This window comes from Branchiostoma lanceolatum, chromosome 1, assembly GCF_035083965.1.
Source record: "Branchiostoma lanceolatum isolate klBraLanc5 chromosome 1, klBraLanc5.hap2, whole genome shotgun sequence".
In the NCBI taxonomy this organism is placed as follows: Eukaryota; Metazoa; Chordata; class Leptocardii; order Amphioxiformes; family Branchiostomatidae; genus Branchiostoma; species Branchiostoma lanceolatum.
In genome coordinates this window covers 11,007,986-11,028,383 of record NC_089722.1, presented here as the reverse complement: position 1 = coordinate 11,028,383, position 20,398 = coordinate 11,007,986, and the positions used below count along the sequence as shown (strand labels likewise).

General features: G+C 39.6%; 1 protein-coding gene across 1 annotated transcript; it reads left to right on the top strand.

Moving 5' to 3' along the window:
- Window positions 1-808: 808 nt before the first annotated feature.
- Window positions 809-18,677, top strand: LOC136433697 (transient receptor potential cation channel subfamily A member 1 homolog). The gene is made up of 25 exons (XM_066426142.1): window positions 809-1,246; window positions 5,022-5,193; window positions 5,378-5,466; window positions 5,870-6,043; window positions 6,337-6,555; window positions 6,998-7,091; window positions 7,452-7,647; window positions 8,177-8,360; window positions 8,861-8,968; window positions 9,263-9,351; window positions 9,730-9,876; window positions 10,432-10,543; window positions 10,968-11,104; window positions 11,684-11,805; window positions 12,157-12,227; window positions 12,378-12,569; window positions 12,998-13,297; window positions 13,526-13,666; window positions 14,019-14,219; window positions 14,489-14,692; window positions 15,195-15,263; window positions 15,661-15,837; window positions 16,397-16,558; window positions 17,293-17,363; window positions 18,005-18,677. Exons 1-25 carry the CDS (start codon window positions 932-934, stop codon window positions 18,033-18,035), a joined length of 3,777 nt encoding a protein of 1,258 aa, XP_066282239.1. The 5' UTR covers window positions 809-931; the 3' UTR covers window positions 18,036-18,677.
- The last annotated feature ends 1,721 nt before the right edge of the window (window positions 18,678-20,398 follow it).

Sequence of the window (20,398 nt, the reverse complement as noted above, 5' to 3'; positions counted from 1 at the left end):
TCTTTTAACGTTTATATTTGATGTAGATTTCTCATTGTTTCTTTTTACAGTCAGTAAATAAGATTAAAGACTGTCATTATACATAATTGTTATATCTTTGCCCAGTAAAGATAAAGTTATATGGAATTCCGTCTGCGCAATTGGGTATTGCAATGGTATTTTATCTGATAAAATACCTCCTTGGATATTGCTGGGCTGACAGTCCTGAAATATTTCGGTGCGATCAGTTAAGATTGAAATTGGTGGCGGGGTTGGTACATAATTTTGTTCTCCGTTAACTACTATTTAATATTTGAGAAAAAAAGGATCATTTATAGAATAAGCGTCTGCTAGCTGATTTATATTTGAAGAAAAAAAGAAGTGTCTGCTGTCTGACTTATATCCCCAGTGGCGTAGTTTCTACTCTACTAAAGGCTGTACATTTCTGATGTCCGATATTTATTTTTTTCGGTTTGTACATTTGTATTTTTTTAAACGACAGACTACGCTCGCATCAAAGTCCATTATCTCCAAGGGCTGTCTATGCAATGGCAAATTGATGAAGTTGAACGGAAAACTCTTACAGAAATTCTTTCAACGCTAAATCCTAAATACGTACTAAATTCCTCATCAACCAAGCTCCAAGAGTATTGACTTCTAATCTACAGAAATATTATTCTAACACAAACAGCTTTGTTTTAAACCGCTTTCTTTTGTACTTCGAGTGCCATCACAAAGAAAGGTGGGCGTGGCCAAGATGAAGTTGAACCACATCGCCCGTATGCAAATGAGGTATCATCGCTACCTGGAGATGACCTGTAGTACACAAAAACACCTTTTCACGGACAGGGACACGCCCTGATGGCAAACAATATACCAGGTTCTGGTAAATAATTTACAGCCCAGTAAACACTCAGTGATACCACATATCATCGTGGACCGTTTCAGGCTGATGAGCAGACCGAGCTCGGGAGGATCGGGAAACCGCGTGACCCCAGGAGAGGTTAGTCCGGAACTCCCCCCGGTGGAGATCGTGTACCCGTCCGCCGTACGTCCAGGCGCTTGGGCCGCCAACATGTCGGGGTCCTACACGGTAACGGGCGACCTAGCCGGGATGGAGAACGGCGCTATGGAGATGCAAGAGTCGCCTGGCAAGCCGTCCGTGGTCGACATCGACGATCCCAGGCCTCCGGGCCCGGGGAAGGAGCCGGACGGAGCGCTGAGGCGGTGGGAGAGTGCGGAAGCCCTGAACATCTCTCTACACCAGGTACGGCGCCCCCCTCCCCACATCCTCACCATACCTGCACATATCATAACGGTGTTTTTTGGCCTACGTGTTGTATTGTGTTTTATGAAGCGTTAGCAAACACATTTCACACACAACATGGATGTCTAGCTTCCATGCGGTAGTTTAAATGGTTTCGTAAAGCCCCGCGATTCCCTTATTTGTGCGGATTTTTTGTGGGTCCAAATATGTGTGGGAAAAACCTTATTAGTCTGGTGTTGTTTACATTGTATTGTGTTGTGTTGTGCAGTCAGGCAGGCTCAGTGTTTGGGTTCTTTGTTGCAACAGTTTTAGTATGTGTTTCTCCTAACCATTAACCATTGCGAACAGAAATCATGATGGTTTCCTATCTATGAGCCGTAGATTAGAAATATATTTTAAGTATTGCCAACAATCAAAATCCAATGTTTAATACATAGCTCATGCCTCATGGTCAACTTAAGTTGTCAACCCATAAACGCTGACTTTAAAAAAAAAGCTATTCCATAAGAAACCGAATGTTACCCCCTACTTTGCCCCTGATGGGGCTATATAGGGGTAGCAACAATGTAGATGTAACGTTAGATGTTAAAACCAAACGTTAAAATTCTTTTTCCTCGATTTTCAGTTATTTGATTTTATAACAACCAACACTTACTGTTGTTGTTGTTGTTGTCGTCCTTGTTTGATATCTAAATTACGTCTAACTTATGTCTAGTTTTGGATCCATTGTTTTGCTTTATATTTGCATTTAATTAATTTACCTTTCTCCCTGTATTTGAACATGTCAGTCCCTCCCACCATGTCTCTATTTCCACCTGTGTTGTGTACATTCCCACCTGTTAGGTTTTGCCTCAGGCAGTCATGTTACAATACATGAGGTGGGAAGTGTGAGTTGTCACAATTATCAGTATCATGGTACTTTGTCATGGGTACTCTTATTTACAAAATTTCAGTGTCATATTCTAAAATTGCTCACATCAAGATTCTTCAAAAATATGTTGAAGTAAAGGTTTCATACAACAAGACATTTTATTGGATGTACAGTGCCACCTTGCATTGTACCAGTGTCGGTTGTCAGAAAACTTTTGTGGAAAGATATCAGTAAAAGATGTATAAGACTAAGTTTCTTGATATTTGTAAGGGTTAAGATTTTAGATTACTTCAAGATCTATTAACTTAAAAGTGTTTTTATGATCTTTTGACAGTAGATAAGTTTAGGGCAGAACAACTGAATGCCTTTGAATAAAAATTGATTAAGCCATAAAAACAATTTGATGAGGAAATTCTAACCATATGGTTTGATTTACTAAATAATACCAATTGTTTGTTGTTTGAATGTCACTCTGTTGTTCAAGGTCTATTACCACCTAAATAAAAATGTTTTAAGTTTATTGTTCCTGAATACAAATTCACAGTTGTTCTCCCAGGGACAAAAAAGTTAACAGTACAGCCCAGTAAATACATTTTTTTCACTCTTTATACCCATTGTGAATGAGATTCTGAGAGGCATCCTTTAAAGAACCGCTCAGTAGATGGCCCCACCTATAAGCTCTTGTATGTTTACTTTCTGAAGCATCCTTTATTGTTGACATGCTTGTCTATCTGCATTTGAAGCCTGAATGGAGGCATGTTTTTGCAACCCATCAATGACTCACCAAAATGTGCTGAGTCCATAGTAACAGGTGAAAAACACCCCTGACAAATTTGCTTTGTGAGTCCAAAAGGCATGTCGGTAAATGTAGACCTGTCCCCTCAACAAATGAAGGTGGAACTCACATGCTTGTAAGTTTTAGCCCTAACAGAGGCATGGCACATAGTAGTTGTAAACACATTTAAGGATTTAAACATGAGAAATTTACCGGAAAGATATGCTGTTTTAACCTGTGCAAACTAGAAAGAACGATATTTGGATGGGGCTGACAGCTTTACAATGAAATATGTCGCATTTGATGAACAACATACCTGATACATCAAGTCAGTATTTGCAGTCACAGGTGGTTTCAAAATTGCAAGTAGCAGAACAGACAAGTCTCATCCGTCAAATCTCATGGTTGTGTAAAAAGAGTCTTTTTATTCAGACAAGTCATATCCCCAAAAAAATACTGAGTAGTAGGATGCACAAGAATTGCAAACAGACATGACAGACCTAACACCGTTTGTCTCTCGTGCAATTCAATATGACAAATATCCCTTGTGCTGAAGGTAGCCAGCATCTAATCAGCCTAAGTGCACGGTATATTTCTGTAAAGGCCCCTTCTTATATGCTGTTATCACAATTTGCTTTAATCAAAACCCTTAACTACTACACAATATGTTTATCTTCTCAACACTAAATATAATCTGTTACTCAAAATTGCAAATATATACATTATATGGATTGTGTTTGGTCCATTCGTTCCCATGAATAATTGATTGGAATCGGAATCAAGAAGCATAATCTTCCTTTCAATCGCATTCCACTTGGAAGAATCACTGTACAGTTGTGTAATTGAGGGCTGACATCTTGGAGTGAAGCAAAGAAAATTACTGTCCCTGACTCAGCAAAATGTGTGCTTTTATATAATAGTCAGTAATACATTGGATGTAACAATGCCATAACTTGTAGTTTTTTTCTTCATAATTTTTGCAACCTTTATGTTAGTCTGCCTTGTCGTTGCCAGGATTTACTTATCTCAAAATTTGTTTTATTTAGGTAAACACTAAAAATAAGAACTTCCACATGTCGTTTTTTCTTTTCATGTAGACCACAAATTTGGCACAGGGTGGAGTCTACAGACACTGCGATGATGGCATTTGAACTTTTTTTAAGTGCCTCAGTCTTCAACCTTTCAGAAATGTCTAAGTCTGCTAAAAACTGAAAAACTGAAGTCTACAATGGAATAACTTGCCGAAGACTTTAAAAACAGTCAGTGTGGTATCAGGTGTTGTGAGCAAAGGTTAAGGCTTGTGAGCTTTCTTATCTTCTCTTCTCTTTGTAAGTTTGAAATGAAATAATGTCTTAAGGTAGGAGACACTTTGAGCTGAATGCAGAATTTAAGGGTGGTATTGAAGGTTTGGCTTCCTGGATATGGACTAAGTCCTCACCTTTCTCATGGATGCTTTGACATTTTCACTGCGGATCTTGAACTAAACTTAATAGTAGTTTTTACCAGTATAGCCATAAGTTCTGGGAAAGGTTTAGTTTTCAGGTTGCATATATACTACAATGTAAGTCCTGACATTTCTTATGGATACAAAACATGTCCATGATGGTAAGCTGCCAACTGGTGCCTTTTCTGTTTCACACCTGTTAAAGGCTACACTTTAGAGCTGGTAATACCATTACCACCTGTATATGCAGGATAGTGCAGGTAGAATTGTTGTTGTGCAGGTATTTCTGTTGTCTACCTGCACCAGCAATGCACTGGGTATGTACATGTACATTTTGTATGTGAGTTTGTGTTTGCTACACTGATTGTCTCCAACTGTAAAATGCCAAACAAATATTTCATAAATACTTCATAAATCCACTTTTTGTAACGCTGGTATATAATTTGGTGCAGGTATATAATTTGTCAGGTGTAGGTAAGTTTGCATGTTACATGTAGGTACAGTAAATAGTATTACTAATAGTTCTTCCTTCCTGCACAGCAGTATTGGTACATTGTTTGCAGGAAGGAAAAACTATTTTCAGCCCTGCACTTGAAAAAAGTATGGATCAAGTTTGTGAAATTGTTGATTTTGTATGAACGATAGTCATTCCAAAAGTTGAGCGATGATTTTTGTCATGATGCAGGCTGCCAGAGATGGAGATGAAGATGTCGTGATGAAAGTGCTGAGTCGCTTTTCCGGCAACTTAAAGCGCAAGAAAATTAACGAACTAGACGAGGAGAAGCTGTGTCCGCTACACTATGCCGCCAGGAACAACGACTACCAGATGGTCAAACTGCTGGTGGAGAATGGGGCAGGTTAGTTTGTACATATTACTTTTAGGTTCTGTCAGCATTCTCCTGCTCAGAGTCTCCCTTATTGCCTATACAATATACCTTGGGGAGGCTCTGTTAAAACGTGGCGGCCGTGACCTCTAACCAGATGTCAAATAGTTCCCTCGTCGGATTAAAATGCTCTTTCCACCTTCCTGTTCTTCTTCAGATGTGAATCGTAAAGGAGAAGATGACACCAGGGCAATACACTTTGCGGCTCGCTTCAGAAGGCTGAAGAGGGAACAGTCAGAGGAGCAGGTGTGTGCTCTGACTACTACAAATTTGTATCTAGTGAAAGTGAAATTAAAGAGGTACAAATGGAATATTTAGTTACTGTAATGTTATCATGAAAATAACACGGAAAAATATTGTACATACAACTTACAAGCTAAGGTAGGTAAAACAGTCATCCTCAATAAAGGTAGTGCAGTGTGTCTTTGCTAAGTGGCCTCTTGCATATTTAGCCAAGGCACCCCTTCTCTTCTTGATAAGTTTGCTGGGTTCAGTTACGTACAGAGGTTTGATGCCTCAGGCTAATAGCTGAAGCTCCATGCATGAGGCTGCCGTCACCATCTGAAATTGATAGCTCAAATACAACACAGAAGTCAACGAAATGGGGAGAGATAAATGTTTTTAATAGTTGTTTTTTCTCACTATACAGATCAATGAGGCAGTGTTGAGCCAGCAGGACAGCGTGATCCAGTACCTGGTGTCGCAGGGCGTGCATGTGAACGAGAAGGACTACTACGGTCAGACGGCACTGCACTTCTCCTGCATCAGGGACAATGTTACAGCAGCACAGGACCTGCTGCGCTGTGAAGGAATAAATGTGGAGGTATAAGAATCACAAACCATACTTCAATACTTTGTTGTATGTACATTTGTACTTGTATGAATACTATGATGACAATATTTTAGGTACATAAAGCCCACCATCTAACAGTAACACCTGAAAAGGTTTGTCCCTTTTCTTTTACAGGATTTACTTATAAAGTTGTAGAATTTCTTGCAATTGTTCTTGCCACTCCTCAATCTTTATTTCTGTCTTTTCATTTTGTGTTTCTTTTTCCTCCCCTCTTCCATGCTTGTTTGTTCATCAGTATGATGTCAGTTTATTCTGTCCTTTAGGCCAAAGACAAACAGGAGATGACAGCGCTACATCTCTGCGCCATTCATGAGTCCAACGAGATCGGTGCTCTGTTGATCGCAGCCGGAGCGAACCTGCGTGCGTGTGAGGAGGAACTCCTGACGCCCCTCCACTTCGCCTGCCAGTCTGGAAACCTGAAACTCGCCCAGATGCTGTTCACAGCTGCTGAGAACTTAGACGGCTGGGTCACCATATCTCAGGTGGGTTGTTGTGAAGCATTTTGTATGGACAAGTACAGGCTAGGACAAGACAAGAAATATCAACAAGATTCTGTAGAACACACTTTTATCTTAACTTTGGGCTACCCTGGCTGTTCATGTATCTATGTGTTCATACCAAACCAATAAATGAACAGATAAAAAATCTTACCTTTTGAGTGTGAGTATGAAACCATACTAAATCAGTAAATGATTTATATAGTAGACACGACAATTAGTCCTGTTTTCATCATCATCTGTTTTAGCTTTCATGATTTTCCCAAAATTTCATGTGTATCTTAACCTCAAGTAATAAAAGTTTGTCCTCCCGGTACAAAATTGCTGGCATCATTGGGAATGAAAGATGTTATGAATTAAAGTATTATTTGCAGTATATAGGGTGAGAATAAAGCATTTCCCTTTGCCACCTGTTTTGTAACTCCAGATGGTGACAGACCAAGACAATGATGAGAACACCTGCCTGCACATGGCTGTGGACAATGGACACCTGGAGCTGGTACAGCTCTGTCTGGAGAAAGGTAATCACATGCTTCGTGTATGGGTTGAGTGGGGTTTGTGTTACATGTACTTTTCCGATGGCCTATAGAGGTGGACTGTACATGTACATTGGACAAATTTGTAGTCTGCTTTTGGATGACAAGGTTGAGGACTAAAAGCTAAGTCTACTTGGCCAAGATCTGAACACTGATACATGTGCTTCTAGTAACATGAGTAAGGAGTGCAGTTCCTCAGATAGCTCATAAAAAGTAACGTTAATTCAGGAGATCCACACCTTGAGCATATATAAAACTCACTAAAAATACCATTATATTGGATAGTGCTTGCTTTAATTACCGCTACAGTAGTTTATGATGATGAACATGCTATGTCCTTTATAGGTGCTGATGTGAACAAACCTCGGACAAACTTCGCCACCCCGCTCCATCTGGCCTGCGTGTCGGGAAACCTGGACATCGTCAAGCTGCTTCTGGAGCACAACGCTCGCTCCAACGCCCTGAACATCAACCAGGAAGCACCCATACACAAGGCTGCCAGCTACAACCACGCACATGTGGTCAAGTACCTTCTGGAGAAGTGAGTTCCTTTTTGTTTCTGAAGTTGGGTGGACAAGGAAACTCATGAATGGATCAATGATACTAAAATTTTGTGCAAAAATGGGAAATAGCTTAACTTGTGGTCAACATTGTAGAGTAATTTCAACAATACTGTTATTATCTGAGAAGCAAGAATATCATAGGATAGAAGTGTTAAGTAGCAGCTGCAGCTCAAAGTAGTACACAAAACTTCAGAAAGATGTACGTTTTATCATCTTTGTGCAAAACACACTTTGTAAAAAAGTATGATATACAATAGGCAAGTTCTTGCATTGTGTTAATTACTGCTACATGTACATGTATGTAAAAAGTCAGTCGCTGGAAACAGGAGAGAAAAAAATAATTGAGTTTATTTGTTTATTTGAAATATCTCCATTAGTGGCAGAACATGATACATACTTCACTAATCTTCATGGAGTCGTAATTACAACAAACACATTACATGTATCGTGTTAAAGGTTGCGATAACCATAGAGCTTGAATTTATACCTGTTTGTTTTCTCTTACAGGGGTGCACATGTGGACAGGAGGGAGAAGGACAACTTCACCCCACTGCTCCTGGCAGCGTCCGAGGGCCACGTGGAGACCATCCAGATGTTATTGGACAACAAGGCCAACATCGCCGCCGTGGACAAGTACGACAAGACAGCCATCTACTGGGCAGCACAGGAGGACAGGCTGGATGCCCTACAGGTACAAATGCCAGAATTTCCTCTTTTTGATTGTGGAAAGCTTACTAATATACTGGTAGTGCTATTCAAAAAGAGAAATTTAGGGTTCTAGTACCACATGATGTAAAGATGTTACCAGATCATGAGTGTAGAATGCACATGATTGGGTATGAAAACTCAGCTCAGATCATCTATCCCTTTATAGTCTAACAATTCAGACTAACTATTTTGTTCTTTACATTTCATTTGATTATATTTGATGTGTAAGCGGACTCCAGGTAGAATAGTGTGATTTTTTTTTTGATTGAACACTAATTGAGATCTTAATAAAGCAAACAAACTATTTTACCACTGGGGCACCAAGGAAGATCTGAAAGTCTTCTCCATTCTTCTCCGTTTTTAGGCCTTTTGTATGGGACCATTGACACATGAAAACATCACCTTATGATACTTCAAAGTTGGATCTCATCAAAACATTTACATGTCTGGGTTGTTGACATGTTGTTGTTGTTGTTGTTGCAGATCCTGCTGGATCACCCCCTGGCCCCGTCCATGTTGGAAGAGTCTGACCGCTACGACAACACCCCCCTGCACATCTCAGCTGAGAAGGGGTACCTTGGATGTGTTAAGGTACGAACGTCAGGCTTAACATTGTCCATGGCTTATATAGTACAATCAACTCATTTTTTCAGGAAACAATGTCTTCAGTTTGGCTGTCACATCCTTAAAATTAAAGTCCTGATACTGTAAATCTTGAAATATCCACAAAGGTTTTATGTTTGCAGTTTGACCACCCCACAGTGAAATCATCATTGTATTTGTTCAATAATTCAGTAATACAATCCCTCTGCTCCAAAATTAAGTAAAGAAAAGTTAGATGAATTTTCAGTGTCTAATAGAGATTATCCCACCTGTGTTCTCCAGGCCTTGCTGGACAAGGGAGCATTCATTGATACCAAGAATGAAGAGGAGCAGATGGCCCTTCACCTTGCAGCTAAGAGTGGCAGGACAAAGTAAGTCATCTGATTCCATTCTCTCACACATCTTCTCTCTTCAACATTTTATACCTAGTAGACATTTGAACAGTAGATATATCAGCATTGACCATGATATTCAGCATGTGCAAAGAACGAGTAGCCAAAAATAACATGCAAGCTCTTTATCCAATGAAAATAAAAATATTAATTTGTCTCTATTTCAAAAGATTGATATCATACATCATACATTTGTGTTCACAAAAGTCATGATGTTTGATGCTGTGATGGTTTGTTTTTACATTTTACAAAGAAACACAAAGCCTAGTGCACATTGTATGTCATAGTCAGTGCCGCTACTCTGAGTTTTTTTGGCAATGAATAAAAAGTCAAGATATTTACGCTTCTCCATGGCAGGGTTGTTCGAGAACTGGTCAAGAGAGACAAAACTATAATCAACGGTGAGGATGAGAACTCGAGCACACCGCTACACCTAGCATCCATTGCAGGCCATACCAAGGTGGTGCAGGTGCTGCTGGAGGCAGGTGCTAACATCGAAGCCAGGTGTGTAATCACGTTTTCACTTGTGCTTACATGAAGACAAAGCTGCCAAGCTGTCATTTCTCAACTTAAACAGTCTCTTCAAGATCCTGTATGGTCATCTTTATTTGCTGTTGATGACAGTGGCATTGAATGGCTAAGGCTAAAGGACTCCAGATCGAGTGTTCATGGGTTCGATCCCTGCAATTTCTAGCTAGTGTTGTTGGGAAAGGCACTTAACATGACTTTCCTCACTCCACAAAGGTGTAAAAAAATGGGTACCTGACTTCGGTTAGGAGTGGAAAAGTTGGAAGCAGTGGGATAGGCTCTGCCTTCAAATACTGTGCCTATGTCGACACATTGGATAACAAACCACTGCCCCTATGGCCTCAAAATAGCTATGGGACTACCTTTACCTCAAATAATATTTGTCTCTGTCTTGTACCTGCAATAACCTGCTGCAGATGTGTATGTGTGTCAACTTGTTCATGTCTCTTAGTCTTGTTACTGACTGGGCAGTGTCTGTGTTATTACAATGTTGTAGTGTGCTTCCTGCATAACAGTGCCCTCTACTAACAGGAACACCAATGGCTGGACCCCGCTTGATTGTGCAGCAGCAGAGGGATGGACCAAAACTGCCATGGCCCTCCTGGACGATGACTCCCCTGTGGACCCCACCGACAAGGCCAAGGCACGTAGACTAGTTGGCTAACATTTTGTAATTTCGTAGAACAACTTGTAATCTTGCCATGCCTGTGAAGATTGATGTTGTGTTTCTGATTACAGTCCTGAAAAATATCGGCTAGGTAGGTAGGGATTCTCATCACTCAGATGCATGTCAGATAAAAGATTCCCTTGCCAGCGGTCCACACAAAAAGGCTAGTGTGGGTAGATTTTGCTAAGGTCAGTCGGTAACCGGAAACACAACATTTTTTCCCTAGGCTTAGCTTAAGCATACTTCCTTCCTGCTTTCTCTATTGTTTCAGGAAGTATCTGGACCAGTACCCACTCTAACTTTCAGGAAAGGTGGTTCACTGCAGTCAAAGTGCTTGATATTTCACTGACAATTATTTCTAAGTCACAGTCTAGTCTAACATATTTGTGGCCCCATGCAGACAACACCACTGCACTTGGCATCCTCCCGCGGCCATGTGGAAATGGTGGAACTCCTGCTGAAGTGGAACGCGAGCATCTCCCTCAAGAACGACGCTGGGCTGAACTGTCTGGACCTGGCCATAGACAACGGCCACAAGTATGTACAGAGCTTAGGTCTTTATTTATCACTCGTACTCTGAATGACATAATAAAGTAGTTGACTCCTTTGATAGCTTTTTAGAATGCATTTGATATTGACTTCTTTTTATCTGACACACACTGTACCAAAACTTTTACACTTTTTAATGAATTCTTCAAGCTATTCAAGGGGTGTTTCCATTGAAATATGAGACAGAATTTATAGACAATTCATGGCCCTGAACTCCAATGGCCAAGCTAAACAACTTTGTAATCAATGACGATTTACAGCCAAGGTTTGCTACCCAAAGACTGTTAAATCTATGTATAATTTTTTAGGCAAGCATCTTTGAGTATTAAACAGTAACAAACAAGCAAACACACCGACAAACTCTGTACAAATGCATCTGTTCTGTATTGTTTTATGCGTGCGTCACAACACCAGCAAGAGCTGCCTGTGTCCCACATGCATTGTACCATCGCAATTCCATTAAAGTCAAAGTCAAACTCTTGTGAATGTAGATAATTAAAGTCCATGTTATAGAAGGTGGTAGGAGCAACTGTGAGCAGTTTGCTGACAATTCATTTTTGGTTATAGAGACACAGCAGCAGCTATTATCAATAATGAGAACTGGGAGATGGCTATGCGGAACAAAACAAGTGATCTAGCGACAGGGATGGCGACCACTCCTATGAGGAAACTCATCAGGAAGATGCCATGTGAGTTATTCTGTATACAGTCATAGCAGTCAGGGTTATCCAGTTACACTAGGCCTCTGTGAATCATATGAGCTATGGACAGTATTGTACAGTACAAAATGTGTATCGATCAGCTGGGAAAGCATTGTTAAGAACTTAAGCCAGCATCATATACAAATGCAGTTATACTTTCCTCTTGAATAAAAGCTGACTTAGTTTTGAAACTCAAAAGTGAAATATCACATCATGTGAACAGTGTAATAAGAACAGTAACCTAGAAGTCATTGGAATTGCAAGTAGCAGAGGTAAGCTGACTTAAACTGTGTAAGATATGCCATAATTACTGCAATGTTGGGCTTTCTTTCTGTGAAGCTGTTGCTGAGCTTGTCTTCAACAAGTGTACCACATCCAATGGTCTGAATCCCGAACACAGGAAGTATGAGGTACAATATTTTGCTCACCCTCATTCCTTCGTCTTTCTGTTTGATTCAGTTTCTCTAATATGGTTCTTGCTTTGGCAATCAATTTTTTAGGTAGAGACTTAAATAAGAACTTTTCTCGCTAATGTTTCTTTTGCCAACATTTTATTTCAGATCACCTTTAACTATGAGTTTCTGGATGACATGTACGCACCGTGGCTTCAGGACATCGACAGCGAGAAGATGTCGATCATGAGCGGTGAAAGTAACGAGGTCTACGACAAGGAGAACTACGTGAAGGAGGGGGTGCAGGCATACTCAGCTGACTCAAATGTCCTGAAGAAGAACCACCCCCTACAGATAATGGTAAGATACAGAGCAGGAATGATGGGCGCTTATAGATAGATAAAGACGCAGTTGGAGATTGAAATTTGCTTGCAGAAAAAGATGCAGACTGATAGAAGAAAAATGAATTGTCTGTTAAGCTAAACGTTGTACAGTAACTGATAATTAAGACTAAGTTCTTTACTGATCATTTCTTTTCCATCACAAGTAGAGCCAGTACATTACCTAATAGTTCTGTTGTAGAGTAAAAATGGAATACAGCTAAAACTGCAGAAGAAGACCTCTCAAGGGACTCTATATGTGGACAGGTGGTTACTGTAGACAGAATTATTATTGGAAAAAAGTATCTATGTAACACCAAAAAATGGTCACATCGGCCTGGTTTGACTGTACATCATATATCATTTCTGCTTATTGTCATTTGTGTTCATTTTGTGTACTTATTTCAGGTTATCTCCAAGCGAGAGCACCTTCTGGCCCACCCCCTGTCCACCAGCCTCCTGCGACACAAGTGGACCAAATATGGGCGCTACATCTACTACTTCTCCCTCATCATCTATCTCGTCTTCCTCACCTTCCTCACCGGGTACCTGGTCACCGTTCGACCTCCGTATGTCGACACCGCGGACAACGCAACTCAGGCATCTTGGCAGCAATGGTCCACAAACAACTCCGCGGTGATCTTGATCTTCACCGTCATTGGAAAGTTCATCATATTGGGGCTGGCAGCTTTCCATATTATCAAAGAGGTAGCACAAGTTTCTGATTTATCAATTTTAAAGATAGCTCATGTTTGTAACATCTTTACTTTACATTTAAATTTAGCAGATCTATTGATATTCATAATACCGGTATCTCCTTAAACATTTTGTTTTGCCACAAAACGAAGGGCACTTGTAAGTTTGGGGTTGGAATATTGATAGTATACCTCTCTGTGAGTGAAGGATGTTGACCATTTCTATTGTTGTTTACAAAAGGTGGTCCAGATGATTGTGCAGAGGTCGGACTACCTGACAGTGGAGAACCTGATCGAGTGGACGCTGTACACACTGTCTGTTCTCTTTGTCATTGACTTGAAGGCAGAGGACTGGATCAGCTCAACACAGCCCATGAAAGAGGTGGGCAAGCACCAGAAATAAATGTTTGAAGAGATGTCTTGGATTGGTTCTTTTGAATATCCCTTGTGTTATAAATATGAAACTATCCTAATAGTATATACAGTCAAAACTAAAGAAGACCACTAAAATCTGGTCTATGTGGACAGGTGGGATTCTTATTGCTTGTGTCAATGTGGAAAATTATCTAAGGGACCGCTGATAAAGGGTCATATTGGCCAGGTGGTCCTTATGTAGAGGTGATCACCTGTACAGGTTTGATCTTAACTGTACTGGAGGAATGATATTTGACTAATCTGTGCAAATGATTGAAGGTGTGGCATACAGTAATGAAAGCAACTGTCCTATTCCCCAGAACTGGCAGTGGGAGGTAGGCGCTATAGCCATCTTCCTGGCGTGGATGGACCTCATTCTCTTCATCCGCAAGTTCCCGCGGTTTGGCATCTACGTGGTGATGTTCACGGACATCCTGACGACCTTCCTGAAGTTCGCCTTGGTTTTCTTCCTCTTCGTGGTGGCTTTTGCGCTGTGCTTCTACGCACTGATGTCCAACCAGGTGAAGATAAAAGATTCCTTTTTTTTTGTACACTAAGGGGGTCACCTCTTAACAATGCTGGAAAGGATCTTGAGATTGAGGGCTGGATTCAAATTGAAATATAGCATTTTTCCACAAATAATTTCTTGCAATGTTTTTTCTGAAACACAAAAGGCATTTGTGTGTGTTTTATAGGGTCTACACATACATGACTATGTCAAACAGTGAACCTCTTTCTCTGATCAAATACATGTATTCCAATCTCTTTTCTTCTCAACACATGACTGCAGTTCTCATTCAGAACTGTGGAAGTCTCCTTGGTGAAGACAGCAGTCATGATGATCGGAGAGTTTGAGTTCGACTCCATCTTCCACACGTTTGAGGACAAAGGAACATTAGCCGAGTATTCAGACCAACTCTTCTACGGACCGGTCACCTACATCCTCTTTGTGGTGTTCCTCATCATTGGATCAATCATCATCATGAATCTCTTGGTGAGTCAGTCTGTAAAATCTACCTTAGTTCATGTTGAGCTTCCTGTCAAAAACATCCTACTTTCCAAACAGAAATTAGGCTCTGGCTTGTTTAGGACATATTTTTCATGTGTTTTGCTGGACTTTATATTTTGTGAGTTTTTTTCCAGATATGTTAGGCAGCATAATAGAGAAGAAAACTGATGAAAATAGAAAGGCATTCAAAAGTCCTACAAAGACTTCCAAAACAAGCTACAACCAAACCTCTGCTTGGAAACTAAAAACATTGGCTGTTCATCTGTAAAGCATTCATGTCTGAATTATGTTGAAAAACAATTTCTTAACAGTGAAAACTTACGCTTGATCCTCTTGTAAATCTTATATAAGGTTTTTCCATGTCCTAGATTTTTTTTCAGGATCCGGAGTGTTTGTCATTTTGTACCAGTTGTCTTAAGTACAATACGGTAAGGCATGAAAAGACCCTTTGATGGAGGACTAAAATCCTGCCTGTTTCTGTGTGCAGGTTGGTCTGGCTGTGGATGACATCAAAGGAGTGCAGGAGGAGGCTGTGCTGGAGAGACTGGCCATGCAGGTCGGTGGAGTCTCCTCACATTTGGGAAATTATCTCGTCCACCTGTGATTTCTATGGCTGCTTTCATAGAAACTAGAGTTTGCAGTTCAATATACATTAGTTTGTACTCCCAAAAAACGTTGAGACCTAAGCTTTCAATGGTTTTGATAATTCTCACATCAAGAAAATTGATTCTAATTTCTATGCTTGTAATCCTTTTTTGCCTTCAGTATGCTGACTAGTTGAATAGTTGGAATAAGTGAGATTTGAATAGTGACAATTTCCTTTAAGTTGTGAATTAAGGTGACCAAACACATTTACTTAAGTGTAGTGTAGTGTAGTGTATGTCAATGAACAGTACATGTTGAATGAGAAATAGAATGTAGTAAACAATATCTCTCTATAACTCATTACCCAGGTGGACTTGACCTTGGATGTGGAACAGAACCTTCCAGAGTTTATCCGTAAGAGGTTTGTGCGAAGATCGGAGACGATGAAGCCCAACAGCATCCACACCAACGCCCTGAAATCCTGGCTGTTCTCCGACAGTGCCACATCTGCACAAGCCATCGCAAAGGCACTCAATCCAGAGAAGGTAGATTGTGAAAGCCATTTACAGGCACTCAGCACTAACTAGATGACTAGAACTCATAATTTCTGTGGGTACCTTACCGGTATGTGGAGACCCTATCCTGACTAGTCATCTGCTGTAGGTGCCTTTCCAATGGACCTCTGGTTCCATGTGTTACTGCAAGTCTGCAATCATCTAATGCTCTGTCTTGGATACTATGTTCTATAGCCTGGTTTCCATCCTATTGTAGCTCCAAAATCATTGGCATTTGAATATTTGCCTAAAGAGTTATTGTCTCAGAGTATCATGTTCCTCATAAAAGCATGATAATGGCATTCCGAAGTTTGATCCCTGTTACACTGCTTCTGATAAATACTTGATTCCCGAAATTATACAGAAAGTAACAACCAAACGTTCAGATTGAGATGGGGGCGAGAATATTCTGCATGAAAGCAATCATTGGAGTGAACCAGAGCTATAATAAGTTGAATTTTATGCTACTATTCATTTGATAGTGTGAAATGGTGTTAACTGTCCCTGCCATGAATTGAGCTAAGATTCTATAAATTGTTTCTGTCGTCAGACTGAGATAGAGAAGCTCCAGGAGCAGCAGGATGACCTGATGGGCGTGGTGAACGAGCTGCGGTACCGCGTCAAGAACATGAAGTACCAGAACGACCGCCTGGAGGAGCTGCTCGTCGCTCTGGTCGACCAGGCAGGGCTCAAGGTGGACGAGGAAGACAAGGTGAAATAAAGAAACAGGATTGGTTTGGTGTTACCAGGGGTTCAGGTGCTGTGATGTTCAATACAGGAAGACAACAACTACATCCTTAGAGCTTTTGTACAAGAGAATATTTTATTTTGAGATGATAAAGATGTAAAACAAGTACAGTAGGGGCATAGTGGCAGGATAGCATTTGCAGCTAGATGTGCAAAAGTTAGGTGTGACTGGTCGCTCGGGGTAATATAGCCAGCTGCTGCTGGGCCGCATGCCTGCGAAGCTGGTGTGTTACACCGAAGGGCGGTTATACCGGCTATATAGATACAGATACAGATACATGACTTGCTTGGTGTTACCAGGGGTTCAGGTGCTGTGATGTTCAAAACAGGAAGACAACATCTACATCTTTGGTGTATTTTAGAGCTTTTGTAAAGGAGAACATTTTATTTTGGGATGATAACACTGAAACGTGTGGTGCTGAACATGATGAATTTGTATTCAATCTTGAAACTCAAAACTGTCTGTGCAAAACTCTTAAGCAGTTGTTGTCTTCCAAGTGCACAAGATATACTATCAGTTGGCACCCAAAGAACAAGATTGAACCAGTTTCCTGAAAAACAAAGCATCTGGGTGATACAGATAAGTGTGGTTGTCATGAATATGATAAACTGACCAGATTTCTAAGGTGGTCAAGGTTCAGGTTTTCACTAATCGTGATTGTACATCCAAATATTTGATGATATTTACACCTCGAACAGATTGAATATGAAGTGAAGTGGAGAAGACATCAGCGTTACAACCCCATGGCAAATGTGTACCATGCCATCAGGTCTGCAAACTGGAAGTAGTTTTTTGGTGATCTTATGTATGGGAGTGTTAAGAAGTTTCCATGCATGAAATGTTGTTTGGATTGTATAATCTTAAACCACGGCATGGCAGTAATATTGGTGTATGTTCAAGGAACAGTAAAGTCATTACAAAGGGTGGTAGGAATTCCTGCTATACGGAAAAGGTGATTTTGCTTGGTATTGCTTACACTGATGTCAATGGAAGTGGTTGATATGGTGGGAAAGATGGTGAAGGGATGGTAAAGGTGACATACACTTGCACATAAATAGCTTCATGGTTTGGAAAAAGGCATTACTGAAATAATGTCCCCAATGTGTTTGTTGGTCTTAATGACACAATCATGCAATATTGTTGTTGAAGCGGGATGACTGTGACTAAAATGTTCTTACCTCTGACTAAAAAAAGTCATCTAGCTTGTACTACTCACACTACAGCACACAATCACCCCTTCTGCGTCCATCCCTTCCCCCTCCCTCCTTCGTTTTTCACTTGTAATACAACTAACTCTTTCATTCCTCATCTTCTCACATACCAACATCATACCCCATGTTGTGTTTGGCATTCCTTTTGTTTGCATGAACTAAGCGTCTTGTCTTGTTTTGTTTTACCCACACCTCACAGATTGAAACAGACGGCACGCAACGTACGATGAAGTCACGTCCCGGCATGGCAAAGACAAAGTGATGAGTTTAAGATGGTTCAGCAGCATGCTAGTTAACATCACCTGATCATCACCCATTATTAGTATGTATTATTCACACCAATGGTGAAGCATGTGGTTAGATTCACCCACCTATACAGAGGAGTTTGATGCTCTTTCAATGCCAAAGCTTCAGCATGTGTTTTATACCACATTCATAGCATGTACAAAGCAATATATTCCTGTAGCATGCACAGTATGAGTAATGAGCATAATACATAAATGTATACGTAGATGTAAATTCCTATCATAAGCACCCCCTGTCCAGGGTACATATGCTAACATTTTAGAAGTATGATGTAATATATGATAGAACAACAAAGTATTTTGTAAAACATGAGACTGCATTTGAGGATAACTTCACGGTACATTATCAGATTATAAGATTATTAGATTTTATTTGCAGATAGTTGTAATTATGGCTATTTCAAACCCACTGTTAAATGTTTGCATAGCACTGTGAGAAAAATATGAAAATTTATAAGAATCTGGATGCCAAAGAAAAAATGTTAGATCATCCTTAAACTTTGATTGTGTAATGTATGTGTGGTAAAGTAAAGGTAATTGCCTGTTAAGGAAATAATTTGATGGTAAGTTATACATTGTAGTAACCTCAGTGTGCAAACGTAAGGTAAGATTTAGCTGTGTATAGGCAGCTTGTAAGATTATATGTCATATTGACAACCCTGCTTTTAAAGTCATTACAAAGGTAAGAAATGTGTGTGACTTAGAGAATCTGTAGACACAATTTTACTAAATTAAGGAGAAGTATTTGCACTTTGTCTTCAAAGGAATAAGTAAGGAAACTTGATGTTCAAGTGATAAGTTGTTTTAGAGCATGTAAATGTGCAGTTGCTCTAAGTTAAATGTTTTGAGTCAAACGTTTTGGGACAAAGGTATGTCCTGGTGTAGCAGGCCAGATTATACCTCAGACAAAAATGTACGTACATTCTGGCAAGAGGTATATTCCAGTCTGCTACACAAAACCAGACTTCACCACATCTTCAAGGTACATGAGAGTACAATGCTATCTTGGTGACAACTTGCTACAACAAAATGCGGTCTCATTTTGTATAAAAAAGGACAATTTTCTAATGCAGCCAGCTAAAATAGTATGAAGTGGTAAAGAAAAGGTTTACATTGTGTAGATTGTAGGTTTACGAAATGTTTTTAAAAATGATTCTATTTTTTTCACAGACTTTCAGCTCAGGTAAACATTGTTGGCAAGGAAATTAAAGAGACCTCTCTTTGACCTCATTGGTACTTGAACAACAAAACAATCCACGCTATACAATGTCACAACTATATTGTGTGATTATTTACATGTTGACTACTTATATGAACCTACATGTACAGTATGCATTCAGACTCTTGTAAGTTTTTTTAGCTAAAAAGATAAACAGAAAAGGTCACATCATTATCTACAACAATGCAGAGCAATGAGGAGAAATACAAACATGAAAAGACATTCTGATGGATTAAGAATCAAGGACAGATACAGTAAACTAGTATATCTGATAATTAATGGAGCAAATGAGATGGTCTTTGCTCTTGTTAAAACCACCAAAAGATTAGCATAAAAGAAAATTGCTGCAAATCAGACATGCATTTACCTAAAATCTCTGCAAAATCTTTGGAATTACTTTTGTATCTTTTGAAAAACGTTTAGAATGTTTCTCTCATGAATTGTGACTAATGTGTTGTGAATTTTATTGAACACAATTAATATTGTCCATGTGATTGTTGTAAATGTGAATATCTATTAAGAGATCTATATTAAGGGTCTGGAGATTTTTCAGATATTTCTTTGCTAAAGTCTGGCTTTTGCCAGGAATGTTGTATACTCAAAGGGAAAATCATAAGTACATCTAGGATAGCAGGGCAAATCTTTGCACCCCGGACCATCAAATTTTAGAGTCTGATTTTTTTAGATAAGAACTTTTTAAACTTTACTTGAACACGTAGGAAATGCAATATTTTAGCTTTTTTGGGAAAGAAACATTTTCTTTTCGCACTGCAATATATGTCAAAGTCTAAGAACAATGTCTGTAAATCTATATCATGTAGTAAAGTTGAAATGTAATTTCACACGTCAATATTTCTGCTGAAATATGTACTTTCATGTAAGTCTCTGTTATTCAATCCTGACTTTGCACGACTGGAAATAATATTTTGTTACGTACATCTTTATAAAAGATATGTTTAATAGAACGTAGTCTACATAGACAACCTAGGGTTTTTTTCTGTATGACAAAGTGGCGTTAGTTGCTTTCACATGATTGTTGGAATGTAATGAAATATTTCCTGTCTTTGCT

Excerpts from the sequence above, each read along its gene's own strand:
- LOC136433697 (XM_066426142.1), top strand. The coding sequence starts at position 932 with ATGAGCAGACCGAGCTCGGGAGGATCGGGAAACCGCGTGACCCCAGGA. Across the intron at positions 7,092-7,451 it reads ACAGCTCTGTCTGGAGAAAG|GTGCTGATGTGAACAAACCT; the intron begins GTAATCACATGC and ends TGTCCTTTATAG. Across the intron at positions 16,559-17,292 it reads AGGTGGACGAGGAAGACAAG|ATTGAATATGAAGTGAAGTG; the intron begins GTGAAATAAAGA and ends CACCTCGAACAG.